Raw genomic sequence first — 27,076 nt, 5'->3', positions numbered from 1 at the left:
CAAATTGGATTAGGGAAAAATAGAAAACTGCTACTTTGTGAATGTTTGTACTTTTGTGCCTGCAATTAAACACTGATAAAGAAGTGCTGAAAAGGAAACAGAGGTGAAAATACTTGAATTTTTTTATTATGGATTCAGGAATGGAGGAAGCAGAACAATGAAACACCAAGTTAAGGATATAAAAAAAACAGATGAGATTCTGAATCAGGTTCACATCAGCAATGAATTTCAGACTTAATCCTGCTGAGGACATCTTGAGATTTCACCCAGAAATGCCTAAACAATATGGACCGACTTGTGTGATGGGAAAACAGCTGCACATGTACCATTTATCATCTTTGCTTTAAAGTCAGTGGAAAATAAGTATGGAAATTCAGCTTCAGAAACAGCAGGAAGCAAAAAGCACAGTTAGGAGCAGGGATCAGCATTCAAACCTGCAGTCTTCAGTTCTCCTGCAAAATTCCCAAATAAACCAGTTCCCAGTTTTTATCAACTTCTCCCAGATATTACCCTGGGCACCACAATGCTCTGACAGCCCTGTCACCTCCATACATCACCCATTCCATTTCAGAGCAAACTCCACCCAGCCCCATCCTGTCCCTGACTGACTCCACATCACTGTCTCGCTTCACCTCTTTGCAAACTCTGCCTGGCGTGAATCTCACTCAAACACACCCCTGGGGCTGGGATACAATATAAACACACAGCCTACCTCCTCCAGCTGCACCAGGAAGGTGACGTTGTGCCCTTGCTCGGCCGTGAGTCTCCCGTCGGAGGTGAGGATGCGCAGCCCCTGCGGGGCTTTGCCCGGGCACTGCTGGGGCTTGGCTGTGTACCTCTCCCGCACCCCATCCGTGCAGTTGTTGGAAACAACCTTCCTGTACCTGCAAAGGGACAGGGAGACCTCTGCAAGATGCTGACAAGGAGCACAGCAGGGGGAGCTGGGAACAGGCTTCTCTAGACTTAGGAGATTGCAAGGAAACAAAGATTCCCAAAAGTATTTCAGCATTTGCCTCAGCTGAACGTTCTTCATGTGCTCAACAAGCCAGTACTTCATTCCATACTGTTGTTAACGGAATGTGATAATTTCCTGCACAGAGTACCTTGATATCATATAAGGTGCCATAAATCACCTAAACCATAAAATTATATGATATTACATGTTAAATGACTATAAAGTCATAAATAAATTATATGCACATACAGTATGGCATTCAAGTATTACACTGTTACGCAAAGTTTAACAACTTTTCTCACGTTCTCCACTTCCAATTAGTTGTTAGGCAAGTCTCTCTAAAGATGTAACCTTCAAGGGCTAAGAAAGTAAGAGTTGAAGCAAAAAGCAATTTCTGTCTGTTTCTGAGACAGAAACACCCCTAACACAGCTTGGGTTGCTTTGTTTGCTTTCATCACTGGCATCATATATGAAGTCTACCAGTATCTTAACATAAACTATATTTTCCCTTGACTTCCAAGAGGGCTGAAGAATAACCAGCATTTGGGCTAGCTATTCCTTCAGTTCACATATACACCAGTTTCATCTCCACTAATTTATTTTCCAGTGTTTCTGCCTCACCTGATCTCACATGAATTTAAGAGGAGTCTTTTGAGAGACATTAATGATTTGGCCTCTGCCTTACAGCTTCCCCCCAACTTTCATTAAGGCATCACCTTTCAGAGAACAGTCTGGGGGGACATAAATGATGGAGATCTGGAGTGACAGATGGTGCAACTTAACAAAGGTAGTGAAGAAGAGGTTCCAAGGGCTTCAGCCAGCTTTGACACACCTACAGGATATGCAGTCATCATTGGGTTAAATCCACATGGGTGCTGTAGCTAAATAAAGCCTGGTGAGCCACTTACCCAGTGCTGTTGAGGTAACTCTGTCCAAGGCTGCAGTCTTTTGACAAGGAGGATGGGTTGTACCAGAATGCTGGCAAACACTGCCCATTGCTGTGCCGCTCATATCCATAATCACTGTTTCAACATTGAAAGAAACCATCATGTAAGAACACATGAGAACAAATACAGGTATTAGCTACTGCTCTCTACTATTAATACAAGCTTTGATTTCCATCTGTTAACTAAGATTTCTGATTTTATTTTTACTGATAGAACAGATTCTTCATTTCACTTCAGCTTTTTTAATTGGGGTAGTTACCTTGCACACATCCCTGTACAAAAAAGAAGAACCAGAGAGGCAGTTTATGAGTATTGCATCAATTGTTGTCTCTCCATACACCAACTAACTCTCAGGAACAAATCTACACCCAAATATAAAAAAACCCCAGAAATCTAAGCGAAGTTAAATCACCACTGCCTCAATCATATGTTAGAAAACTAGAGGGCTAAAAAGCTAATTGCATTTGGAAACTATTTCACACAGGACATAGAGGAAAATTTACAGCCCTGAGAGAGCTCTTGCCTGAAGGCATTAAAAGTATATTTGGTAAGGGGAAAGAAGTCTATGATCTTCAATTATCTTTTTTTTTTTTTAAGAGGAAATGCTACCAAAAATCACGTTAGAAACAATGAGTCAAACTTTAATCTTTTGTCACAATTTGGGTTTAGCTATGACTAAGTTTACTTTGGTTTCACTAAAAACATTTCAAATTGTTTCTGATTATGAGTAAACAAAGACTCTAGAAAAAAATGTTATCGGGAAAAAAAACCAAACAAAAAACCTCTTTAATCAGTATTCCATTCACATGTGGGTTTACTTTCCAGCCATTGAGTAATGAGGACTGCTTGGTTGGATAATCATTCTTATTCCTTTTACTAAGCCTTCTCCATGGCTCATAATGGAGAAGTAATGGGATGTAGTTTCTGAGAACTACTGCACAGAGTCCACCAACTCCATTCAAATATTCCAGTTGCAACACATTCCTTGATCTTAAAATGGCACTTTTCTGCCAAGATTTTTTAAACTTACTATCTTTAATATCTTGGTATCAAGTAGCCTGATTTTTCAAGAAAAGAGGATTAGGGCAGTGTTAGATTATGTAATTAAGGGCTCATGTCTGTTTATGTGTGTAAAGAAGCAGAGGGAAAAAGCAGGAGATGGATAAACACCAACAACCTGATAGGTGCAAGGGGAGCCCCTGCTCCCAGGGCTCTGACATGACAACCCTCAGTCCATGGTCAGCGTGATTATCTACAGATGATCTACAAGGGAGATATTTATAGAAATATATTAACAACAAGATGAGTGTTTAACTTAATGAAGACTTTTCAAGTGTCTTTAAAAAATGGTGACTTAAAAAAAAAGTCCCTATTAAACAATGTTAAGCCTGGTACTGGTCTAAGATATAAGACAAAAAAGAAAAAAAAGGAAGACTATGTTTCAATTGATCTCTGTTAAGTTTCTTGTACTTGTCATGAAAATTGGGAAATCAAAAAGAATTCAGTCACCACTTTTTACTTCTGCTTCAACTTCTTCTGAATGAGAAAAAAAAAGTGTTTTGAGGCAAACTTAAAATGGCAAAATTAGAAAGATGACATTAAGCAAAAGAAAATTAATGCTGCATATCACTTGGGTAAACTCCTAAACATCTATTAGACTGCATAACTGTTCCAAAGGAACACTTTGGCAGCTGTGGTGCTTGGGGTATCTACAAGTAATTGAGAACATACTCCAGAAAACCCCAATGAAGTAGATGACCTAAATGGTCTTTTCCTCATTTTTTGGACTGAATTTTCATCAATCTATTTACTCATATGGTTGTAACTCAGTGTTGCTTAATTGCTTTGGAAGCATCAGCTAGCCAATTCTCCCACTGCCATGTCCTTCTGTAATCATCCTTGTTGGAATAAGAACACTATAGCCGCAGAATACACTTTGTAATGAAGAATAACACCATTCTGATTTGCTTGGAGAAAACAAATATTTACATACATGTGGGACTGCTGTATTTTTGTAATTCATTTGTAAACACTCTGCAGCACTGTATTCCTAAGTTATGTGTGTGACTCTAATTAAAAAGCTGTAACACTGTTCACACACAATGTTCTGTAATCAGGTGAAAACAAAACAAACTAATACAGCAAAATCTGCCTCAGAGGGGATCAGTACTCCATTCCAATTTGATGCAGTAGTCTGGGATTTCTTACTATGCACATGTCTGGATTCAAGCTACTATTTTGGCTCCTATTAGTAGCTGTAACATCTGGGAAAGCCAAGCTGGACTTAACTAGTTTTGACTGTACTTGGATCGTACTTCTCAAAGTCAAGAGGAAGAAATCCTAGGATTTTCCACAGCAGAAATAGTTATAACCACAGAAGTTTCACAGCACTGTTTTCAGGATTGCAAATCATCTGGCTCATTAAGGCCCCACAGAAATATCATCCCAGTAAACGACATGAATTGCTGCTCCATATCCCTCTACAGATGCAGCAGCCACCCGTTCACCTCCGCAGCCTTGGAATCTAATGAATTCCTTGGCTACAGGCTGGTGCACGCACAACACTGATGCTGACAACAAATTGCTGCCTACAATTTGGCACAACAGGCTTTATAGCAATCAACAAGCATTACCATCAACTGGATTGCCATAGCATGAGCCAGTACAGCAAAATCTGGAGACAGGGAAGGCATCAGCCTCAGCCTGCAATCAGCTCCCCGAGTCATTGCCTGGGAACTGGGGATTGGAATTTGCATATATTGATGATATTTTGTGCCTGCCTGAAAAGACCTCAGGTGACACAGAGAATGTATCTATCAGAATGGAGCAGAGCTTTTGCCATCAGGGATTGCTTAATCAGTAAGAAGCAGCCTATCTTGTGGCTCTCACTGATTCTGGTTTTATCCTCTTACTGGTATAAACTGGAATCCACTTGGTCTTAGTCAAGAAGAATTGCAGGTTATTTTATGTAATTAGATACAAATTCATTCCAGACATTCTGTATCTCTGCTCAATGCTCATGATAAATTCCTTTATCTAATGTTAATTTCAGCATAGGTAATAATCAAAAGAAAAGAAATCCGTTCAGGAAGTTTGTGATTTGAAAACAGACCTGACAAACATACACTTTGGAAGAACTGTCAATTCACATGAAATTAATAAAATCCTACTGCCCTAAGGTATAGAAATAACCAGTTAATTCAGACAAGTGATTGCCCTGATTATAGCTTCTAAAAATCAAGATATGACTTAGCATGTAACCATAGCAATTCCTTAAGATTACCAGCTTTGCCTTAAGGTCTACTAGCCCAGAAGCTGAAAATGCTACTTGTGCTTTTGCATGCTGGGCTTTCCAAATATTTTGGACATTAAATGGGGTGGAATTGAGCTATCTCTGAAAACCTTTTTTCTGCATTTTCCAAAAGCCATAGTGGGAAAAAATAACTGTGGCCACAGCAATGGAAAAGTCTCACTACCCTTTTATTCACTTAATTCCATTGTCTAATATTTAAGTATGATGCAAGTGCAGATTTTGTTAAAGGGGAGCTGTGCTTGCTCCCCAGTTCTACAGGACCTGACAAGGGATTAAACTCAGAGAAGGACAGATTGAGCTACAGTCTGAACTGTTGATCTACAAAGGTGTATGATTATAATTGCATCACAGTGTTTGGAGTCGAGCTTATGTTAATATGGAACCTAAAATCCCCAGAATCTTTCCAATAAATCCATGCCTGGTAGATATCCAGGCCCTTAAAGATGCAGAGATGCACTGTAGACTTTGCATGGTGAATCTGCATTTTCCATAAGCACTGAGATGAACTACAAATTCATTCTAAATTACAATTGGTTGGCTAACCAAGCCCATCTCAGTGAGAAAGCAAAATCAGTTCAACTAAGGGTGCAGATGTAGGTGCATTTCAGAGCTGGGATCTGCACTATCTGAGCTGATGGGTGGTGACACACGAAGCCAGCACAATCTACCCACACTCAGTGTCTGTCCCCTGCCTCCCTGTGCTTTGTCAGAACAGTTTCTCCTGATGCAGGACTGTTGTTTTAGCACAGGAACTAACAGCAGTCAGGGCTGTAATTTAAGTGCCAGAGAATAAAAAAAGAGCCAGACAGATCCCTGTTGATATTATCCATGAAATAAATAAATAGACTTGATTCCAAATTTCACTAAGGCCCCTTTGTGCCTCTCTGGCTATCCAAACTCACCACCACCAGGATCAACAGGCTCATACTTCCCAGGAAGGTGTGAGAAATGGGTATACTGATACAAGAAGCCCTCAGTATCAATGGCAGTGGGTTCAGAGGGAGGACTGACAATGAGACACTGAACTCAAAGTTCCTGTTAAAGGACCTGGGGGACAGGTGGCTGAAGGATGAGCACCACCAAAGGTTTCCATCTGTGTCTGAGAGGTGTTTCTACTGAAGAGATATCGCTGTAATAATGCTCAGGCGGCAGGAAGGAACACGATGTGAGAAAACCTGGTAAATTAATGCTTTAATAACACCCAAGCAACGGTGTCATCCATTTACCCAAATCAATTAAATGAAGAAGGAGATTCTTGTTTCTAGGCTGTTGCTAGGACAGATTTGCCGAGGGTTCCTGTGCATCCCCAATCCCATTCCTGAAGCTCTGTTGCCCTCTGGCTGTGAGCCTCATCCCTGCACGGAGAGCCTTTTGCCTTCCAGCCCGGGAGAAAAGGTGTCTGCTGGCACAAGGGCTCAGCTTCCAGGGCTAGGGAAGCCACAGTCACTTCTAATGGCACTCAGTTGCTGTGTAAAACAATAAATAAATAAATGTGCCCTTTTCTCTGAGAAACAAGTAACAATGCGCTGCATAGAGATTTGAAATGAATCTGGAGTTCTGTAATATTACAAGGAGGAAAAAACCTAAGAAAATCTTTATTTTCTCCTGAACTGATATTTTTTCCCCTGAAATGATAAAAAAAGACTAGCAGGATTAACAGCAATAATGCTTTTTCTCACTTTAGTTGACCAAAGAAATACAATTTTTTACTCCAATTTCTGACAAGATTAGATAATAAAATTTTCTCCATGTAAATTCAGTGTTTAAACAGCAATGACAGCACAAAGACAGGGATTATTGTCTTCTTCAACTCTGTATGGGTTCTGTAACCACTGACAATATAAAAAGCTGTCCAATTTATTTCAAGATTAAAAATTCAAGTGGAGGCAGATAAGGGGTTTTTCCATGTCTGGGGGATACATGTCCCCTTCAATCTCCTTCAATTAAGAGTCCAGCCCAGAAAAAAAAAAAAAAAACAACAACAAAAAAAAGAGACAATTCAAAAATACTGTGAAATGTCATAAATGAGTGAGGATGATAAAAGTGCTTCTTTCTTCCTGAAAAGGAAAGACTTTCACAGAGGGCATCCTTCCACAGCAAGAATTCATTCCCTGCTTTTCCTCCAAACCTCCCTCCAACTTCTGCAGGGTGGATTAACAGTGAAGCCTTGTGCAGAGTTCAACAAGGCAGGCACTGAAAGTTGCAGTGGTGCAGCAGCAGCTTTGCCTGCCTTTGCAGAATTGCTTTTATTCTTCCCATTTTCTTTTCTCCTTTTCTGTCTTTCTCTGGCAAATCTATGTAAAATTATGCCCCTGAGGAATATTGCCGGTAAATGTTTCTGAACTGGATGCTTAAAACAATATTTCAGTCTTCCTTCATCAGAGGCAGTAGGGAAAGAAGCTGAAACGGCTAAAGTAGAAATCCAGGTCCTCATGAGAATTGTAGGAATAACTTGAGCTCAGGGAGAACTGGAGGGGATCATGACAGTCTAAACCAAAACTGATTCCATGAGAAGGAGAAAGGTCCTTCTTGGTCAGAAAGGTCCTAATTCTGCCTCTTCCAACAGATTTGAGATGTCTTCTTTGTGCATGTGAACTGTGAGTGCCTTTTGTACATCCCCAATCATCCAAGCTTTCTCTTAGAGATTCTCCCATAGCCCAGCAGAACTTTTGAAGAAAGTTTCCTTGAGGTGAACATTAAAACAATAAAAGCATGTTTTCCCCAGCAAATGTCACTGTGGTACTTTTGTTCTGTACCTAGCAACAAAGTTTTGTAGTAACAAGCCACACAGTCAATTTTAATGAAATTAATATCTTCATTCTCAGAGAGAAGTTCTGGAAGGAAAGCATGTTTTTATCAGAAGTGTTTCAGGTATGTGTGTCCCTTAGGAATGCCAGAGATTTAATGGACTGACTGTGAGTCAATTCCATCAACTATTTTATGAGGCCATGAGGTTGGCTCAGCATTGTACTGTATGCCCTATAAGAAGGTCAAAATCTTCAGGGAATTTCCTTGCTTTTAATGATGGTTTGGGGTTTATCTTTGGTTTTTTACATTACTAGAGAAATATTAAATGATTGAAATTCAGGACCTTTGGACACCTAAATGAGGAACTACACACAAAACTGAGGTATCTTCTTCCTAGAAAAGAAATAAATGGAAAATGGGGAAAAACATCAAGAAACCATATTGACAGAATCTTTACCAAAATATGTTCATAATTGTTATTGCTTGGAGCAAGTGGATTTACCTTTTTTGACACAAATCTCCTGAGATTCCATGATTTTATATAGAAAAATATTCTATATTTATGGAGGAGTGAGAAGGGAAACAGTATAAATTTCCATACAAAATATTGATGAGATGAACCTTTTTGGGATTCACGTAGCAGACTCTGGTTTTAATTAGTGACGTGACATAGATCTGGGAGGGTGAGGCACAAAGGACGTTTATCAGCACTGCCAAAGAGCCAACATTTCTGTCATCCAAGATACTCAGGACTTGCAGACTTGGAGAAAAAAGGTAAGAAAGAGATTTCAATAATGTGGTTCCCTGCCTCTTTTGTGCAAATTGCTGTGAGTCAGCAGCAATATTGAAATGAAACTGCAGCTGAAGATTTTATCACACCATGCATAACTCACCAGTGGACTCTACTTCCCATAGCAAACATCAGAGAAGAAAAGGTTTCAGAAGGAGATTAATTCAAATCATGAAGGCAACATCTGCTGGGTGCTGTCAAACATAATGGTCCTGATGCAACAAATGACCCTGGAATCTCCTAGATACTTGCTTTCTAGAAGCTGAAGGCATACTTTGCATATGCATATATTTACTTTTTACTCATATATACATACATGTGTGTATGTGATAAGAATTTACCTTTTTTACACAATGCTATTTCGATAACTACATGTTTATTAATTCCTGCTCTCTGCAAGCCTCTCTAGGGCTCTGTGTGAGAGCACCCAGTGCTTCTGCCCATCACTCACCAGTCAAAGTCTGCCTCTGTGCACACACATGGCTCTGAGGTCATAGCCCCAGCATATTTCCCCTGCATGCATTTCTTCTCTGACTTGCGCTTCTTGTAGATCCTTTTTGCTCCCATGATGCAGGCTTCTCCCTAGAAACAAAACCAGAAATACTTCTTTGACGCCCACCAGGCTATTTGTGTCACCTGGTTTTCCCAAGCCTGTGCACTGGGAGGTGTTACTCAAGGGGAGAGGATGGGAAGCCAAATGCCATCTCAGTACACTGCAGATAATTAAAGCTACTGAAGCTCTAGCTGAAAATAAACCAACTTTTCCAATACACACTAAGAAATTATCTTGAGTTACTTATATATCTTATTCAGTTCTGAATTTGTTCCAAAGCCAATAAACTTTTTATACAGGCCTATTTTGCAGCAACTAAAAGCAGTTTGATTCCTCTGCAATCTGAAGCACAGAGCAGGTTTACTTCTTTGGTCTGACCTCTCTGGGAATAATTTCATTCAGTAGAAACTTGCAATGTGTGTTTATGTAAATACTTTCCGTGGATGGGTCCAGGTTTTATGGGGTTTGACTTGTTATGTAGATGCTAAAACTTCCTATCTTCAGTGCCCTGCTTAATATTTCTATCTAGGGAATAAGGCTCAGCCTTGCAATCTCAGTGGAAAGGAATTCAAAAGGCAAGAGTACACAGCAGCCTTCCTAAAAATAGTTCTGCAAGCTCCAAAGCCAACATCCTCAAAGAAATATTGCAAAATCCTTGGTATTTTTGCTGATGCAAGCACAAGAAAGCAAAGAACAACATACAGTGGAGTCTCACTTATTACCTTTTATGCTGTTAAAATCGTTGTGGAAAATTTTTTCATGGCTTTGATTTGATTATTTGATGGCATGAAACAGAAGGGCCTGAATAGCAACTGGTGTAAAATGCTGTGCTTCCTTGAATTTCAAGGAAGCTGTACTGATTTTCAGCATCTAAAGATCTAAGTAATAACTGGTATTTTTAGTGTAGAGTTGTGCCTTGTGCAAGTAGCTAGTCAGAGTCAAGCTACTTTCATTTCATATTCATTATTAAATTCTTGCCCAGCAAGATATATACAGAAAGACAACCTTTGATGATATAAATGTGTGCTTAGCTCTAGACTTCAGTGGAGCCTGTGGTGTTTATATAACCACAGAATTTGGGCCATATTTTATTCTAACCTGATAAAACACAGGCTGTTGTGCCAAGCTTGGCAGAGCTGGGAAGGTGCCCCGAGGCAGGTGCAGGCACTGTGCAGAGCACCTCACCTTGCTGGGCATGGATTCCATGGATCAGAGCATGATGGAGCATCCAGGATGCACAGGGCAGGGCATGGGGACCAATGAACTGGGGAACAAAGTGCTCAATTCCCACAGCAGAGTCAGACAGAACAGGGATGAAACCAAGGGAGCAAGAAATGAGGCTGAGAGGGCCAGCAATTGCAGAAACAAATGTGAAACAACTAGAAAGGTCTTGAGACACTGCCTCTGAGGACACAGAAGGATGGAGGAGAGAAAGGAAGTAATGATGGAGGAGAGAAAGGAGGCAAGGATGCAGGAGGGAAAGGAGGCAAGGATGGGGAAACTGGATAGGAGGTGTAAGAGGAAAGGAGTTCAGGCCTCGGGGCAGTTCTGCTGCTGTTGATGTATTGTTCAAGTCTGCTTAAGTCTCAGCTAATTGCCTGTGTGGATGATGTTATCCAAAATGCAGCTGTTCATCCTTTAGGGACCACAGAGTCTCAATCCAAAGCCAACACACTGATGTGACTGCACAGACTCACCCAATACGGGACAATGACACACCAAACTATTAGGAAAAGACATTGGATCATGCTGACCCTGAACTGCAGGATCATTAGCTACCTCAGGTCATATTGTAGCCTCCTCACTTCTCACCTGGCTATGGAGCTGCCAAGGCCTGTAGTCCTCTTCAGCACATCTCCGATCAAAAATGGACTTGTAGTCGACTTTCACCAGCTGCCACTCGGAGCGGTGGCTGAAATGTCCAAACACACTATGGAGTGCAGCAAGAAGAACATACAGTAAAAGGAAGTCTGGCAGTTACAGAGGTACAGTCACCACAATTTCCAACAGAGATCAATTGCTTTAGGAGTGACAGTCCTACTCATTTTCACTGGACTGACAAAGTGAATATGGAACTTAGCCTGCTAAATATCTATTAAAAACTGCAAAATTGCATGTAGCTTTTATTCTGTTTACTAAGACCCTCCCACTTATGACAATATCCAAAATTACTCAATGAGAAGAGTCAAGAGAAGTCTTGATGTGGGGCTAGAGACAGTAATACCTTCAAGAGTTTTATCTCAGTTTTAAGCTTTGGAAATCCCTTCCACATAAATTAAAATCAGAACCTGAAGGAACATTCTTCATACATCTTTATTAGCTCAGGTTAGTTTCCAAGCCACATATTCTGCTTGTTACAGGTCAGTCAGGAATTGAATCTACCTCCTGTTTTTACAAATCTGATCTCAGCTAAAATATCACAGTTTCAGGCATAGTGAGTCCAGATTTATGCATCATGCAGAATTCAGCATACCACATTGAAACTAAACATAATTTTTCATGAGTCAGCCTCCAGGCAACATTTTGTCATTCTTTTTTACAAAAGAATGTCTTCACTTATCTGTGTCTCATTAAAAAAAAAAAGAACGTAGCAGCAAAAACACAGTTATAAAAATACCTCACCATTTTTCTTTCAAATATTAATCTGTCACGAGCAACTTTGCTTTATATCACATTCAATTTGAGGAGTCAGGTTTCATGCTGATGAGCTAAGTCATAACGTGTTTGCACCACGCAAGGAACCACATTGCTAATCCCTCAACTGTATCACAAATAAACTGATGATTTAGCAACAGAGGACTGCAAACTCTTTGGCTCAGACCATACTTGGTTTGGTCCCCAACCAGAAATGCCACTGTTACAGAAAACAATGTGTGTTTCCCCTCAAGAGCAACATCACAGCATGCTCACTTACGTCATGATCAGGGTTTCCTCTCCAGGCTCCCCTAAAACTCCATCTACAAACAGTGGGAGGGATGTGAAACTGTACTTGCTCCACGATCTCCCTTCATCAAAACTTAACCTAGAGGAGAAAGCAGAATTAATGTCTTCTTTCCTTATTCTTCTACTTTACTCAAGGGCACTCTCTAGTCCAACACAGCTGTTATGGAGAAGTGGAAAACAGCTTCTCGTACTGGATTCTGATTTTTTAGTCCTTTAAATAACTATGTTTTGGGGAAAGCATCATAAATCAGAGCATTGATCAAGCTTGTCTAGCTTTATATCACTAACCCATGGCCAATATTTAAGTGGTAGAAACTAGTAGCGATGTTAAAGATTGATGATCTAAGGGCAAAATGTAGCCTAAGGATAAGAATTTCTAACAAAAAAGTGATTCTGAACATCTTGCTTTTTAGCCCCCAATATAAAACATTTTAAAGAGGTTAGTTTTCTGGAGCATAACAGTTTTTCCAGACCAGCAGTCCTCCCTGAGGGCAGTGTAAGTGAAAGCTTGGGGTCACTCACCCTTTCTTAAGACTTGGGTCTGGGTGTTTCAGATTGTGATACGACACTGACTGTGGTGTAAGTAAATAATGCAAAACAGTACAAAACTGTGCTCTGCCTCCTCACTGGAGAGTGCTAACTGGTGAGGACACTTCTGCATTTTCAGTTATATAACCCTGAATCTGTTCAACAAAATTCTGGTTCATAAGTGCTGCCTGCCTGCCACATAGAAGGCAAGTTCATCAATAATTTTGAAAATGAAGACTACTTTGGTAACTTAATAAGAGACAAAGGCATAAACCATATATACATATTTTATAAAAAATCAAACTCAAGAAGCTAAGATGTGGTAAAACCAGGAGTGCTGTGGAATTACATTGCTGGTATCTCAGATCTGGCCAAGCCAAAATTATGTAAACTGTAATTTCCAGGATCACTTTGCCTTAATGTTTGCCACTATTTTAACTACTATTTTCTAGATTATAGCTGCAGAAGACTGGAAATATATACAGTTAGCATATTAACTGCCTACTTCCTGGCATCTGAATAGAGGGACAGCAGATATTTAGCACAAATGGAGTCATTACCAGAGGTGTCTGATAGGCAGAGATGTGTGTTTCATGGCAACAAGTACTCCACCTTGATCCAGGTACAGAACACTGTGCTCTTCCTCAAAGATCTGGAAAAAAATGTTTATTTAAATCCATTATCCTTAGTATCAAGAAAATGTCATAGTTCTTTAAGTAGGATCATGACAGAGGACAGTATTGTGCTAAGAAAATGATAAAGTAGAGGAAATTACAGATATAGTTTCTGGACATGAATTTTTATTGTTTGGGTTTTTTTCCCCACCAGTTTTTCCAGGTCCATGGAAAATGCATTCTTCCCCTACTAGACAGAAAGTTAGAAATATGATTTTTTTTTTGCAAGGATCAACAATTTCCCTCCTTTTTCATGACAAATTTTTGTTTAAAGAAGACTTTCATGTGTTTGCACATGTCTGGCCCTATCTCAAATAATTGATTTAGACAGAAAAATGAGGCTGGTCAAACACTGAAAAATAATTAGATTCTTGGATTATCAAATATTGGAAAGGATTTTCTCTCCTTGTGTCTTTTTCGTATTAACTTTCTGCAAACATCTGCTCTCCAGTCTATATAGCAGCATTTGGTAGTCTGGGAAAGTTATTCTTTCTCTCCATGACTTGATACCCCATTCAGAAAATAGGAATAACAGGATTTCCTGGTCTGAGGATAAACACATTGGAGGGTATTTCTTAACAGGTGAGACTGCACTAGATATTAGGAACTAGATATAATTGCATCATCTAGTCTCTTTCCACAATTCATGGAGAGGTAGGTAGCTTTGGGACAGGGTGAACTGAATTTTGTCTTTTTCTCCATTAGCTTAAGAGCAAGGCAAAATAATTCATTTATATGCACAGAGAACTTTGGACAACTCAGCTTAGGTGAAATGAGTCCCACTTGGGGTGAGAAAAAGCAGACCTGTGCAATTGCTGATTTCTGGGTAAATATAATCATGGACAAAGAGAAAAATGGTTTGGTTGGCACAAGGGATGTAGAATAGTAAGAGAGGTAACACTTTCTCTCCCCTCATTTTTCATAATTTATGCTGTTCTCTTTGCTACGGGGTTAAACTGAAGTCAAACTCTGAGCAGAATAATAATTTTCTGGTTTATGAGTCCAACAAGATATTCAGTCTTTTTCTTTGAACATCTCTGTACCTTTCAAAAGGGAAGAGAAGTTTACTATTTTGTAGAGATCTGTAAAAAGTTACCCTGAGCCCAATGAAACAAACATTAAGTGACAGATTGAATCTACTTTTATGACATTTCCTATGATTAGCATGTAAACCAGTGATTCTGTGTCATTTACCTGCCTCCAAGTGTTCCCAGCATCAGAAGTAACAAACATGCTGATGTCATTGTCTGATAGTTCAGTGCCTATGTTACCTGTAATATGAGCACTGGTTAGTGATGGAACTCTCTCAGAAACAGCAGAATTAGCAAATAAGGGGAGTAAATGTATTTATTTACCTTTTGCAATTATACAACTTCTGGGTTTGGGAGGATAATGAGAGAGAAGGGAAGAGGGAAGGGGCTCCAGTTTGAAGTAAATATATGTAAAAGACCAAATATGTACAATTCTACACACCTCCATCTGCAAAGGAAATGCCCTGATTTGAATCTTATGCTCACAGGGGGACTAGACACGATCTCCTCAATCTTGAAAGCCAGTTTCCACAAAAAGCATATGACAAGCTGAAGGTCCATAAGGACTTTCATTTGACAGCCTTTCCCCTTTCCCCATACTGCTGGTGTGACACCCCACAGCCACCCAGCACCCTCCACAAACTCCACAGTTTGTCCAGGTTTGCACACAATGCACAGACAATTTTAAATGCTTCATACCTGAAGCTACAATAATACTGGGGGCAGTGTCTCGGCTGGCGATGTTTCCTGAGGTGTAGGGGTTGTCTGAGACCTTCAAGTGAAGATGAAGGGAACAATAGGGCTAAGGAGAAAGGGGAAATAAAAGTAAAAAGCAGATACAACAGTGCATGCTCCTATTGCTACTGGTTTAGAAACACACAGAGTCTTTTTGTATTTCTTCCCAATCCTTGCTTTCAGTAACCCTTAGAAAAGCACAACCACTTTGTTGTCATTTTCTGGCACAACCCATTCCCTCTGAGAAACTGAACCACCAGGCTGAAACGCTCTACAAAGGACAAGATCTCTGAGGCTGTGCCTCAAAGGAGGAGACCAGGCTTGTAGGGGCAGATGGTGGTAAGGACTGCCTGACTCTCCTGTCTCCCACTCCTTGATAAGCAATCATGGATATGAAATTCCCCTGAGCAGCACTGCCCAAGCTATCTCTGAAACAAGAAGCAATATAACCCCACTGGTGTGGTTCTGAATCACCACTAATGAGCCAAGAAAAACAACTTATTTCATACAACTTCTAAACACTTTTTGACATGTTTTGAGTGTTCTGAAATGCACTGCAATAAATACAAAGAAGTACCACTACTGGAAAGTGTTAGTTCCAAGTTTAAAGCAAAGCTTCATTGCCCATCTGGATGTGACCTTTAAGTTTTCAATACAAATACATCCCTGGAAACCTCACCTATTTGCTATTGATTTTGTATGCTGGGTAATCAGGTAAGACACGAGTGGTACAGAATAAATCAGCTAAGCAAGAGCGTAAGACAGATTTTCAAAGCTGCCATCACAATTCCCTCCCAATCTGTAATGTGATAGTTTCTGAAAATTTCTGAATACTATTTCCTTCCCTTGGGTTTTATGTCCAGTATTTTTTTTCCCAGACCTCATAAAAAGCCCTTCATGAAACATGCTAAGGGAAAAGAAGGGGAGAAATGCTGGCAAGAAGACCTGAAGCAAACGGACCCAGTCAAAGTGGACACCACACAGGAACAGAACTGGAGCAAAGCCCATGTTTCAGCCTGCCCAGCTCTGTAAGAGAAAGAGGGGCTGTACAGAGGTTTTTCTGTCTAATGCCACCTGCCTAAAGGCTAGATCTGCAGCCCCAAGGGTCTGGCAGGCTTCCCCTGCAGGACACCTAGTCCCATAGGTCACTGGAGGAAGCCCACTCATCCTTCCCATCTCGGAGTAGGTGAATATGACTGAAATGAGAATTCCCCTGTGGAGAATTGGCAGGGTTCGTTTGGCAAAGGCAGATGAGGGTGGTGAGGAGGGATGGGAGCTCTCACTTATGTGAGACAGGAGAAAAGGACACGGGCTGTGCAGCAGGGAGCACAAGCTGCCAAGTGGATGCACTGAGCAGCCTAACTCCGACTGACAGCCTTGCGAGGGCAGCCACCGGAGCAGCCCGGGGCGCCGGGAGGGAGTGGAAAACAAATTGAGCTGACATACAGGCAGGAAGTGGAAAAGCACTGCAAGAGCATGAACTCTTCCCTTTTACATTCTGATAGGTTGTGAGAAGACTGAATAGAAAGCATATTTTTTAAAACTAACATACTCCAAGCCCACTTCAGCATTTTGAAGACAGAAGCTAAAGGCAACTCAGCCAATTCCCACCTCAGAGGAGACCTTGTTAAGATTCAATCTTTGTGCTACCAGAAGTTTTATTTCAAATTTATCTCATTTCACAGGTATAGTATATAGAAATGGAATATATCTCTCAAATATTAAAAGCCAGGCCATCTGTCTAAGCAGATAGATGGTCTTTTCAGTGGCATGACTTTTTACTGGTTGGAGTGCAGTAAGGCTCAGAGTCTCTAGTGACAACTGGGAATGGTGTAAAACCAACCTTTCTACTCCTAGTCAAACACCCATGGCCACTCCACATCCTGACTGTGTTACCATTCTCTTCCTCATCCCTGATGTACACCTTCTCCATCCCTGATGTACACCTTTGCCATCTCTGTCCTTATATACTTCATCAACAGATATTTTTCCAGATGTTTTTTGTTCCATCATACTGCTGGTCCTTTTGGGTTCTTCCTCTAGCTCCCACAGCTTAGTTCACAGACATCCCACTGGTTTTCAGAATTTTCATCACTTGCCTCTATCATTTTTGTTGCTACCAACAGGCTACTGAAATCATTATTATAATCAGAATCACCAGGTTTGGGTTTCCCTCTCATTGTCTGGTACCCAGGTGTGCTAACTGCTGCACAGACACCAAGTGAAAGACAATCACAAACCTAGAGGTAGTCACAGTGTTTGCTCACCTGCAACAGCAAGGAGCAATGAAAAGAGATGAACAATTCCAAGAGAGGTATTCAAAACACCTCACCTAGATGCTTAAAATACTCTGTAGCAGATGGCATAAATGTCCCCTCTTTGTCCTGAAATCCTTATAAATCCACATGGAAAAGACAAACAAAATGTGGGAGGGAACAAACAGATGTCTGGGGAAGTGAGGCACAGAGAAAATAAATGACTTGCCCAAGGTCGCATAGGAAATTGGAGATAGGCCCAAAAATTGAATCAAGATTCTCCTGAGAGTCAGCCCTGTGTTTGAACCACAAGTCCATCCTTGAATGCTAATTGATTAACTCTCCCAGGCAGATGCTTATTTCTTGCCAGACAGAATTACTCCTCAGTTAACCACTTCACAACACATGGTAAGTATCAAACTAAACCAGCATCTTTGGGATAAAATACCTTGGCAGTTATTTAATGAAGATTAAGTATATTCATCTTAGAAAACAAGTGGTACAAACAAGAAAAACAAAACCCTGGGATTAGATGGAATTTCACTGCATTCCTCCTTCCTCATTATCTAGATCTGTGTTGCAAAAAAATGCAAAAAAATTCTGAGTCCCTTTGCAAAACCACCCTGAATGTACTGTCAGTAAAGGGATGGTTCTGTCCTGCTCACCTCATGCTCCAACCAGATTCTTTCTTAACCTCCATAGCCAACAGCTTAGCTTCTGTGTACTTATTTCTGGTTTAATTCTCACTTAGTTTAGGTTTAAAGAGCAGATGCACAGAGGACACAGCAAGGTACCAGCAGGCTGGGGACTGCAGTGTCGCTCTGGGAAATGGCAAATCCCATTTTGCCAATGGGCTGGAACATACGTGATTGCTGAGTCCTGAGCTATTGCTGGAGACAATTATGCTGAAAACCAGCAGTGGGAAAGCATTAGTAACTGCTGTGGAGCAAGGATGGGAGCTATACTACATGTACAATGAACTATGAAGAATTCACTCATCTATGCCATAAGGAAAATCAGGATCGTGTCAGGAAGATCTAACTGTAGAAGGAAAAGGAGCATTTGACATAAGGAGGTAAAACTGGTGATGCAGGGGTGGCTAAAGAGGTGAGTGGAGTTGGTGCAGTGTTTAAATGCTCAGCTATGTCACACTGACAAGGAACAGAATTGCCTCAGAGCAGGGGAAAATTCATTTTCTCCACATTTTCCCTCAGCAGAAAACCCTTATGGATCCCTGACTTCCAGAAATGTACACTTACAGTGCTTTTGCTCCAAAAATTTCCCTATCACTCCCAGATTCTGCAGTGTATTCTCTATAACTTCTAGAATTCTTGCATTCCATAGTCTGCCTTCATCTTCCCCACCATCAACCATGAACCTCAGATGAGATTCTTAAATAGCTTGTCTCTCTTGCAGAATTGCTATTTTGCTTTCTGGTTTGGTACATTTTCTGTACTTCTATCCCTCCCTTTCTATGGCAGCCTGACTGCCTGTTCCTGTAAAAACCTAACAAGTTAGTTTAGCTCAGATTCCAGTTATTTGCTTGCTTTCAAATTTGCAAGTTGACCACCTGAGACTCTGCATTCTCAGCTGATGTTTCCTGCTCCTCTGCCATTCCAAAAACTTGTGAAAACCTAAACATGGAGGAGTGCTTAGACAATGAAAGAAGCCTCTTGCCTGTTTTACCCAATGTTAGGGGAAGAGGAAAAACAAATATGGCCAAACATTCTTCTGGCTTTATCACAGGGAGGGGCTGATTAGATTCCTTCCCATTCTCCTGAAAGGACAAAGACTGAGCTACAGGGTTAAAAGTCCACTGAGGATTTGTCCCTTAGCACCCTGAAATCACAGGACAATTCCTACCCTCCTGCCCAAGTCCCAGAGCACTTAACAGATGTAAACAGCATGACAAGCCTCCATCGATCGTGCACAGGTGGAAATAATTCTCAGAGCAAGAATACGGTTGCATAGAGAGTAAACTAAAAGCAAACTAATGTTTAAGTAGTGGTTTGTGCATAGTGGAGCTCCAAGGCTGTAAACGTAACCCACAGAAAACAATTTCTCACTGTATCCTTACAAGTGCCCACACTTCTGCTCCTCCTCTTGACCCTTTGTCTGGCTTGTCCAGACACATGATCAGAGCACAAAAATACCAAGAAAGACCTCTCAGAACTCTAACTTCAAAATTACAGAAAAAAATAATAAAGTCTAGTTTTATTATTTTACTTGCCTATGCACTTTTTTTGTTCTTCTGCCTTGCCAGCCTCCAAGAATATTATACTGTCATATCATATAATAAAAATCTTGAGTTTCTGATAAAATTGGTTATAATTTGAGAAGGTCAAGATGTCATTTTTTTACTGAATGTATTCATTTGATTTAAAACTAGAATAGACAATCTATTTGAAACACAAAAGCTTCTTCACACAGTCCCTTCCAAAAAAATGAATTGTTTTATGCCTGCAAAGTTTTCTGAATGTCATCTTTTTTTGGTTTTCACCTCACAGAAACATCTAATTAAAAATTCAGTTAGTTACAATTTTTAAAAACTTGAAAGAACAAACCGAAACAAATTTATTCATACTCTGAAATAACTCTTTTGTCTGACCCCCAGTCCTTCCTATTTATTTTTTTCCTAACTGGACAGAAAATGAAGGGCTTGCATTTTGGCTCAATCAAAAAATAAATTATTTGAGCAGCTTCAAATATGTATTTTTTGCTCTTGCAATAATGCATGGCATTCAGTTCAGAGATTAGTGTAGCATTCAGCTACGAAACATAAAGCTGATTCAGATTCTAATGCCTCAAAATGAGAAACTTTTTTTTTTTTTTAAGATGGAAAACAACTTGCAAGTACAGGGCAGCAGCAGGAAGAGCAGTCTAAATAGCATCCCTAATTCTGCCTGGAACCATATTAGAATTAGTGCAATATGAAAGCTATTGAGAATTCCAAATACAGGGGTTCTGAGCATTATCCCACTACTGTGTATAGATTGTATCACCTGAAAAATATGTCAAGATCAGTTTAAGCTTTCTAATTTGATAGAGGTCTCCAATTCTATTCACATTGCTTATATTTCATTTTCCCTCTTGGAAACTGTTTGCATATAACGATGATTAAAGACTTAGCTCAATGTGGATCTATATCAATAAGTACAGAGATAGATACAATTTACACCAACACAAAGCTGTACATATATTTGGATGAATGTGTCGATTCTCACTTCTGAGCTCAAAGAGAAAATGATAAATGTTAATAAATATTAATGCCAACAGAGCAGCCTGAAACAAATCAGAGCTCTCTTTTCCTTTGAGCCTGTTTCCAGCTATTGGGTCCCTGAGAGTTCTGAGCTACAGCAGCTCTCGCCTCCCATCTAGTGTCCACAGATCCAACTGCCAGACATTGCATCCAGCATCCCCTGCTCCTCCAGGGGACACAGAACTTGTGCAGAACGCAGCTGGTCCACGAGGCTTACTTTTGTTCCAGAAATTAAATTAAATTAAGCTAAATTTCAATGCCAGCTCTTGCAATAACCCTGGCAACCCAAGCTTGAAGTACTGCACTCCATGAGATTCACTGCATGGAGAGGGGAGCTGCCCTCTCTTTGTTGTGTTAGCTGATAAAAAAAGATTGTTCTGGGGTATTACTGCCCCCCAAGGTCCCACCCAAGGTACTTACTAGGAGACAGTGAATGGGATTTCCTCTCAGATCCGTGTGAGGAGCCTGCAACAAACTCCAGTCTCTCCCCTTATTGTAGGTGATGAAAGTTTTCACTTGGTTGTCAATCTTCTTGTTAGCCAAGAACATTCCCTTTATCCCTGCTACCTAGGAAAAATTGACATGGCTGAAAAATAGATCAAGTCCACACAGGTTCTGTGCATGTCCCTTTTTCTGTGTCAAACCCACCAGGGCTCTGGTGGCTGTGTCATTGTGATCGGTGTCAGGGCCAGAATTGTCAGTGTACATCAAAGGAAGGCAAGCTGGGGTGCTAGGGAAAAGACAAAGCCATCACAGGTGCAAAGGTGACAAATGGGAAAGAAATCTTATACTTCAGAACCATCATGGGAACATGGCAAGATGTCAATAGCATTATCTGTAAAGTGACAACCTCTCAACTGTGTAGGAATCCTTCCCCCTGAAAGATGAAACATGTGCAGGCAATTATTTTTCTCTTGCACAGCAGTAGCAGGGAACAGCAGAAATTTTGGCCTTGCAAAGAAAACAGCAACACACGCACAGAAACTTGCAGTTCAATGTTTCTATTCTCATCCAGCCTTCTTCAGACATTTCATCTAAGGATCTCAGTGTGTTTCATAATTATCAGTGTTTCAACAGGACAACTTGGGGCACAGAGGTATTTTTATTATAGTTTTGTATTTTGAGGGAACCAGAGCACTGGGGACTCAAGCAAGGCCATGCATAATTCTAGTTATAGAGCTAGCAATGAGCTCCTCATCCTTTTACTCTTCCTGGTGTTTTACCCAAGTTTAAATCCACAGACCTGAAGGAAGATTTTGCAAAGACATGATGCTAACAGATTCACATTGGAACCAAGCCTAAAAGTATCTTAGTGAGGAAAAAAAAAAGTCAACCTCAACCCACAACTCACACTGCAGAATGTTCCCATCTTCTCAGCACACTGAAAATCAATAGCCCAATAGCTGCTGCAGCTTGCGAATGAATTTGTTAGGCTGTCATTCTGCAATCTGAGTGCTGCAATAAAAGGGGAAGTGAAATCAGGAAAAGGAGGGAGAAAGTGAGAAACTTTTTGGTTTCCAGAAAGTCTGTTCAGTCATCCACCTCAGCTCTGCTTAAAATGCAGAATAAGCAGACAGAATCATTCATCAAGACTTCTTATTCAAGGATATTATTACTTAAACGACATCACATGGCAAACAGTTAGAGAGCAGATTCAGAGCTTTTTCCAGCTCAACCCATTTAATTATGTGGCTGGATTTGGATGCTAAAACTACCAGGGAACAGGACCTTATTGCACTTTTAATCACGTGCTGTGAGACTACTTGTGTACAGTGCTTTGGTACAGTCTGGTGATGTACTCAGTCATTCAAAAAGCACCTTCCTGAATTTCATTTGAAGCTGCATAAAGACTTTGACATGGCTTGCTATAAAGGGCAATAGTCTTTAAATTAAATAGTTAAATAACTCACTGTTGATATAAGCAGAAAAAAGACAATCTTTTCAATTTCTCAGCTGGATTGTTTAATCCCACCCAACTAAGTATTCAGGATTTCTTTGTTGAAGTAGAAAGGCACCCTGAAAAGGCAAGGGTACTCCTGTCTCCTAGTGATATTGCATGAATAGACAGGGATGGAAAAATAACATAGTTCTGCCTTTACTACCAGAGGCTAGAGCCTATAGTTCCAGTTGTACTTTGCTTTGTTGCTGTCCCAAAATAGTTCTATTATATAGTCCCTGTGAAATGTTGGCCATAAATGATTAAAGAGCATTTTATATATCAGGCAATAAAAGTGTTCTGAAATCCCATGAATTTTTTCTTTTTATGATTCTAGTCATGGGCTGGGACTCAGAATCCTTTCCTGAGAAAGCAAAGTTAGGTTACACTGCCAGTCTTGGACAGCTTTATCTTAAAAAGAGCCTGGACACACTACACATGCTTGTGTGCTGTCAGAAGGAGGAGACAGAACTATTGCACACACACAGCCCTGACACACACAGGGAGCTGTTCAGCCCTGCTGCTCACACAGTCACAACAGAGAAAGACCCAGGCAAGCATGACCAGCAGTGGTCAGAGAGGAAAGCACTCCATCAGCTCCCACTCAGGAGCTGTAGAACCCTCACCAGCCTGAATGCATTGTGTGCAGATAAAAATTCTGCTCTGCCGCTTCAGAAAGCTCCATACAAGACACTTAAATACACAACTCAAAAGACAATTTTCACTCCCCATCACCACCTTCATACATCAAAGATATACTTCTCAGCCAACATACATACTGCTAGAAAAACCTAAGTCCCAGAGTGACAGGCATATATACCATAGCTATAGACACACTTCCTCACAGTCTGTTATCACTTCAGTCATGGATTATCACAGGCAGGACTCTCTTGCTGTGGTCCAGTCTAACAGAGCCACACCACATCACTGGGGAGACAGAAGAACTAGAAAGGGCACTCAGACCCAGTGGTCAATGGTTTAGCTCTTCCCTTACACTAGGAGGTGGTTTCTAGGACAGCCTATTTGTGAGGAGAGCTCAATGAGACACTGTGAAAGAATTTTTATTTTCTCTTTTTACCTAGTGCAATTCCTTCCTGAACAGCATTGAGCAGATTTATCCTTGATTTAGAATCAGTTTAGGAATTACACACACAAACACGTTCCCTACAATGCAACCAGAAGAACTTCTGCCACCTGACAAACATGCACACAGACACCTGCACATTAAACAGGCCCTTCTCTGGCATCTCCTCAAATAATGATGCTTTTTTAAATCTACTGCTGCTATCACAGAAGGACTCATTTTTCAGTCTGTCCACTTACTTTTAATTTATCTATGATTTTTTTTTCCTCGTCTTGCCTTCCTCTCCCTTTTCCCCTAGATCACTCATAACAATCCAACTCAGAGAACCGTGCTGGCTGGCTTCTGTTCCCTTCCAGCAAGAACATCAAACTGAAAGGAAGGTTTGTGCCAGGTTCCATGTCAGCCAATATTCCTTCTATCTAGCTAATCAGCAGATGTGACGCCGTAAGTCTGATTCCATCAATTTCAATCCAGGTTGCTGTGTGGTGTCAGCCCAATAAAACAAAACAAAAGATTTTCTTTACCCCCTGGGATGTAGGACACCTTTACATAATGCAGTAAAATCGCTTCCCCAGCTGACAGTAATAAGAGGCAACAGTTTTTCCATGGGCTGCCAGCACTGCGGAGAGATTAATGGTAAAAAATGTCCAAATGACTGAAATGGCAGTGCCTGTCCTCCTGCAGTCCATCTGCACTGATGTGTAACTCTGGGGCTCTCTGGACAATTCAAGGTGGCTTCCAAGGAGAGGGCAGCTGAAGGAAAACTACAGAGCAGAGCTAATATGGAGACAGTGATGGGGAAATACAGGGAGCACCTTCATCTTCAAGGGTACTCAGATCTACTTCATGGCCTTTATTCCAAATGGTCAGAAAATACCTTGGAGGAGACCTGAAAACAGAAACTGACGCTCAGAACGGCAGCTGAGGACTGAATTTCTCCTCAGTTGGGTACTGTCTCCAGACAGAAAACAGGCAGAAGAACAGGAGATGTACAAGGGCACACTAAAAGACCTGTTCTTAGGATCAGTTGTCATAGAAGACAATGCAAATTGGCCTTTTTACACGGGAGCTTAAGCAGGGCACATTTATGCAGAAAAAAGCTCAGGGGCAAAGAGGGCATCAGAATGAGGTAGGAGAGTTTCCATGCTCATGGGACAGCCCAAGAGTGCATATCTATAGCCACATAAGTTCCCAGAACAGTCCTGAGAAAGGTGACAAGGACAGCTGAAAACTGCAGTGTGTCCTTGACTTATAAACCAAGAGATTAGACTGCCAGAAATGCAACAAAAATTGGAGAATGATACTGTTCAGACTGTTGGGAGTTTTCAGAGCCACAGAGCCAATGTGGGTCCAAGCAGGATTTTGGCTGAGAAACAAAGTTCCTCTTAGTGACTGAATGAACTATTCCACTACTTTTTCCTATGCATCAAAGAGAACCTGGTGGTGAATGCAGAGTAAAACTATGTGTTTAGTCATTTGTTGGCTTTGTTGTTCACATGCATATTACGAGACTGATGTGCAATGGGGAGACAGCACTAGCATCATGTGAGCTCCAGAGAGGGCAATGAGATGTCTGGAGTTATGACATACCTCATAGAGGTCAATCATCACATTCCCCTCCAGCCCTTGACTGCTCTTGACATTTTCCAAGGCCAGGGTGAAGTAGATCCCTCGGGTGTCCGAGATGTACAGGTTGTATGTATCATTCTGGTTCCACTCCTGAACAGCTGCAAACACCTGATTCTCATCTGTGCTGATAACATGCATATCCTGGGGGAAGAAAGGAGAGGCAGGTTACTAGAGGGAGCCCTGTGCTGCCATTTCCGAGGGCACCAAAGTAACTGGGGAAGAGCAAGGGATATATTCAGGCTGGAATTTTATCTGGAACCATAGACAATACTGCTACATTGTACTATTGTATTGTCTGCAGCCCCTAAAAGCAGATAATTCCATCCAGTGGAGTATTTTGCACCAGCTCACTTGTGCCAATTTTCAAAGCAGTAATTAAATGATGAGGTGTTAATTGAACATTTACATTGGCACTACAGCATTACACAGCAGCACTTTCACTCCCCATACCAACACCTTCATTTTAATGAACACTTTGTTTGGGGAATAGGGAAGGTTGTTTATTTGTTGTTTTTTCTCCTTTTGGCACCTGAGTGATTCCACTCATGACTGCTGAATCCCAGATATTAAAAATGTAGGGTTAAAAAAAAAAAAGTCATCTGAAACATCTGCTTCTTGCCCAGCGTTCAGAAGCCAAATATGCTCAGGGTCTGATACAAGTAGGATCTAATGAGGGAACATCTGCTGCTATGTGCTGTTTCTAGTGACAATGTGGGCTGCAGCCAAGGCCCTGAACCACTCTGCTAAAAAACACACCCCACAAAAAAGAAAAACAACCCTAATCCTCACTTGATATAAAGAACTGTAGTTAGATCACTAGTGTTACGAGTGAGGTTTTACTCAGGTTTTACTCTGTTTTGTGTGTTACAGCAGGCAGGAAGCAATGAAAAGATTGCATAAATAAAGAAAAAACAGAAACTATTAAACCTGATCCCACCTTTCAATGTCTGGAGAAATTATTACCCATTTTATTTTATTTTCCATTACAATGGAGAAAGCCACCAAGAGAGAGATTGTTATAATGAAATTCCCAGGCTCTATCTGCCCAGCACAGGCACCCTGAGTTCTTTGGTGCCATAAAAATCTGTGGAGGTAGGAAAAGAAATGAAGATTTCTTAGCACCAGGTGATTCCCAGAAGACTCAGCTCTTCATTCTGTTTTGGGCAGATATCCCAAAGTTATTCTGCTCCCATGAATCTCAGCCAGGGCTTTCTATATGCAAAACCAGGAACTTTATCAGAAAATATACTCTTTGGAAGCTGATGCTACTTCTCCCTTCTGCTAATAATAGTCTTTGAAAATTCACTGTCTGGTGGCTTTTTAGGGAGAATTAATACTTCCAGATGAAGCCTTGTAATGTAAAAATAAAAAAATAATTTAACGAAGAAATTGGACCTATAAATTTGAAAGCAGATTCACTGTAGAGTTTAGATTCAGAACAGTTGCTTGTTCCTCCAGATCCAGATCTGAATACAGAGTGGATGAATACGAACTTGATTTACTTGCTTCTTTGCACTGGAGAAAATCATATCCCAAAAGATGGGCTCATTTTGGGAAGGAACAGATTGGCTTAATTCCCAAGGCAATAGAAAGGTAATTTAAGTCCCACTGCCTTCTACTAATTTTGGCTGGGAACAGACATCCTCTCTCATCTCCAGCTGTGCCAGTAGGAGTTACAGCCACAGCTGTTTGTCTG

The 27,076-nt window shown here is 40.7% G+C and overlaps 1 protein-coding gene across 2 annotated transcripts in view; it reads right to left on the bottom strand.

Annotated features, from left to right (window-relative positions):
- Positions 1 to 27,076, bottom strand: part of SORCS1 (sortilin related VPS10 domain containing receptor 1) — a 255,662-nt gene that overhangs the window by 32,917 nt on the left and 195,669 nt on the right. For both annotated transcript variants that reach the window (XM_085064887.1, XM_085064888.1), the window contains exons 9-18: positions 25,342 to 25,521; positions 21,152 to 21,298; positions 15,182 to 15,284; positions 14,646 to 14,722; positions 13,338 to 13,429; positions 12,221 to 12,328; positions 11,119 to 11,236; positions 9,205 to 9,335; positions 1,864 to 1,977; positions 713 to 884 (exon numbers count right to left, since the gene is read on the bottom strand). In XM_085064887.1, coding sequence (XP_084921013.1) covers positions 713 to 884; positions 1,864 to 1,977; positions 9,205 to 9,335; positions 11,119 to 11,236; positions 12,221 to 12,328; positions 13,338 to 13,429; positions 14,646 to 14,722; positions 15,182 to 15,284; positions 21,152 to 21,298; positions 25,342 to 25,521 — 1,242 coding nt within the window. The remainder of the gene's footprint in view (positions 1 to 712; positions 885 to 1,863; positions 1,978 to 9,204; positions 9,336 to 11,118; positions 11,237 to 12,220; positions 12,329 to 13,337; positions 13,430 to 14,645; positions 14,723 to 15,181; positions 15,285 to 21,151; positions 21,299 to 25,341; positions 25,522 to 27,076) is intronic.

This window comes from Lichenostomus cassidix, chromosome 6, assembly GCF_008360975.1.
Source record: "Lichenostomus cassidix isolate B80296 chromosome 6, HeHo_3.0, whole genome shotgun sequence".
In the NCBI taxonomy this organism is placed as follows: Eukaryota; Metazoa; Chordata; class Aves; order Passeriformes; family Meliphagidae; genus Lichenostomus; species Lichenostomus cassidix.
Note: the sequence above shows the minus strand (reverse complement) of the source record. Positions and strands in the feature narration are given on the sequence as shown.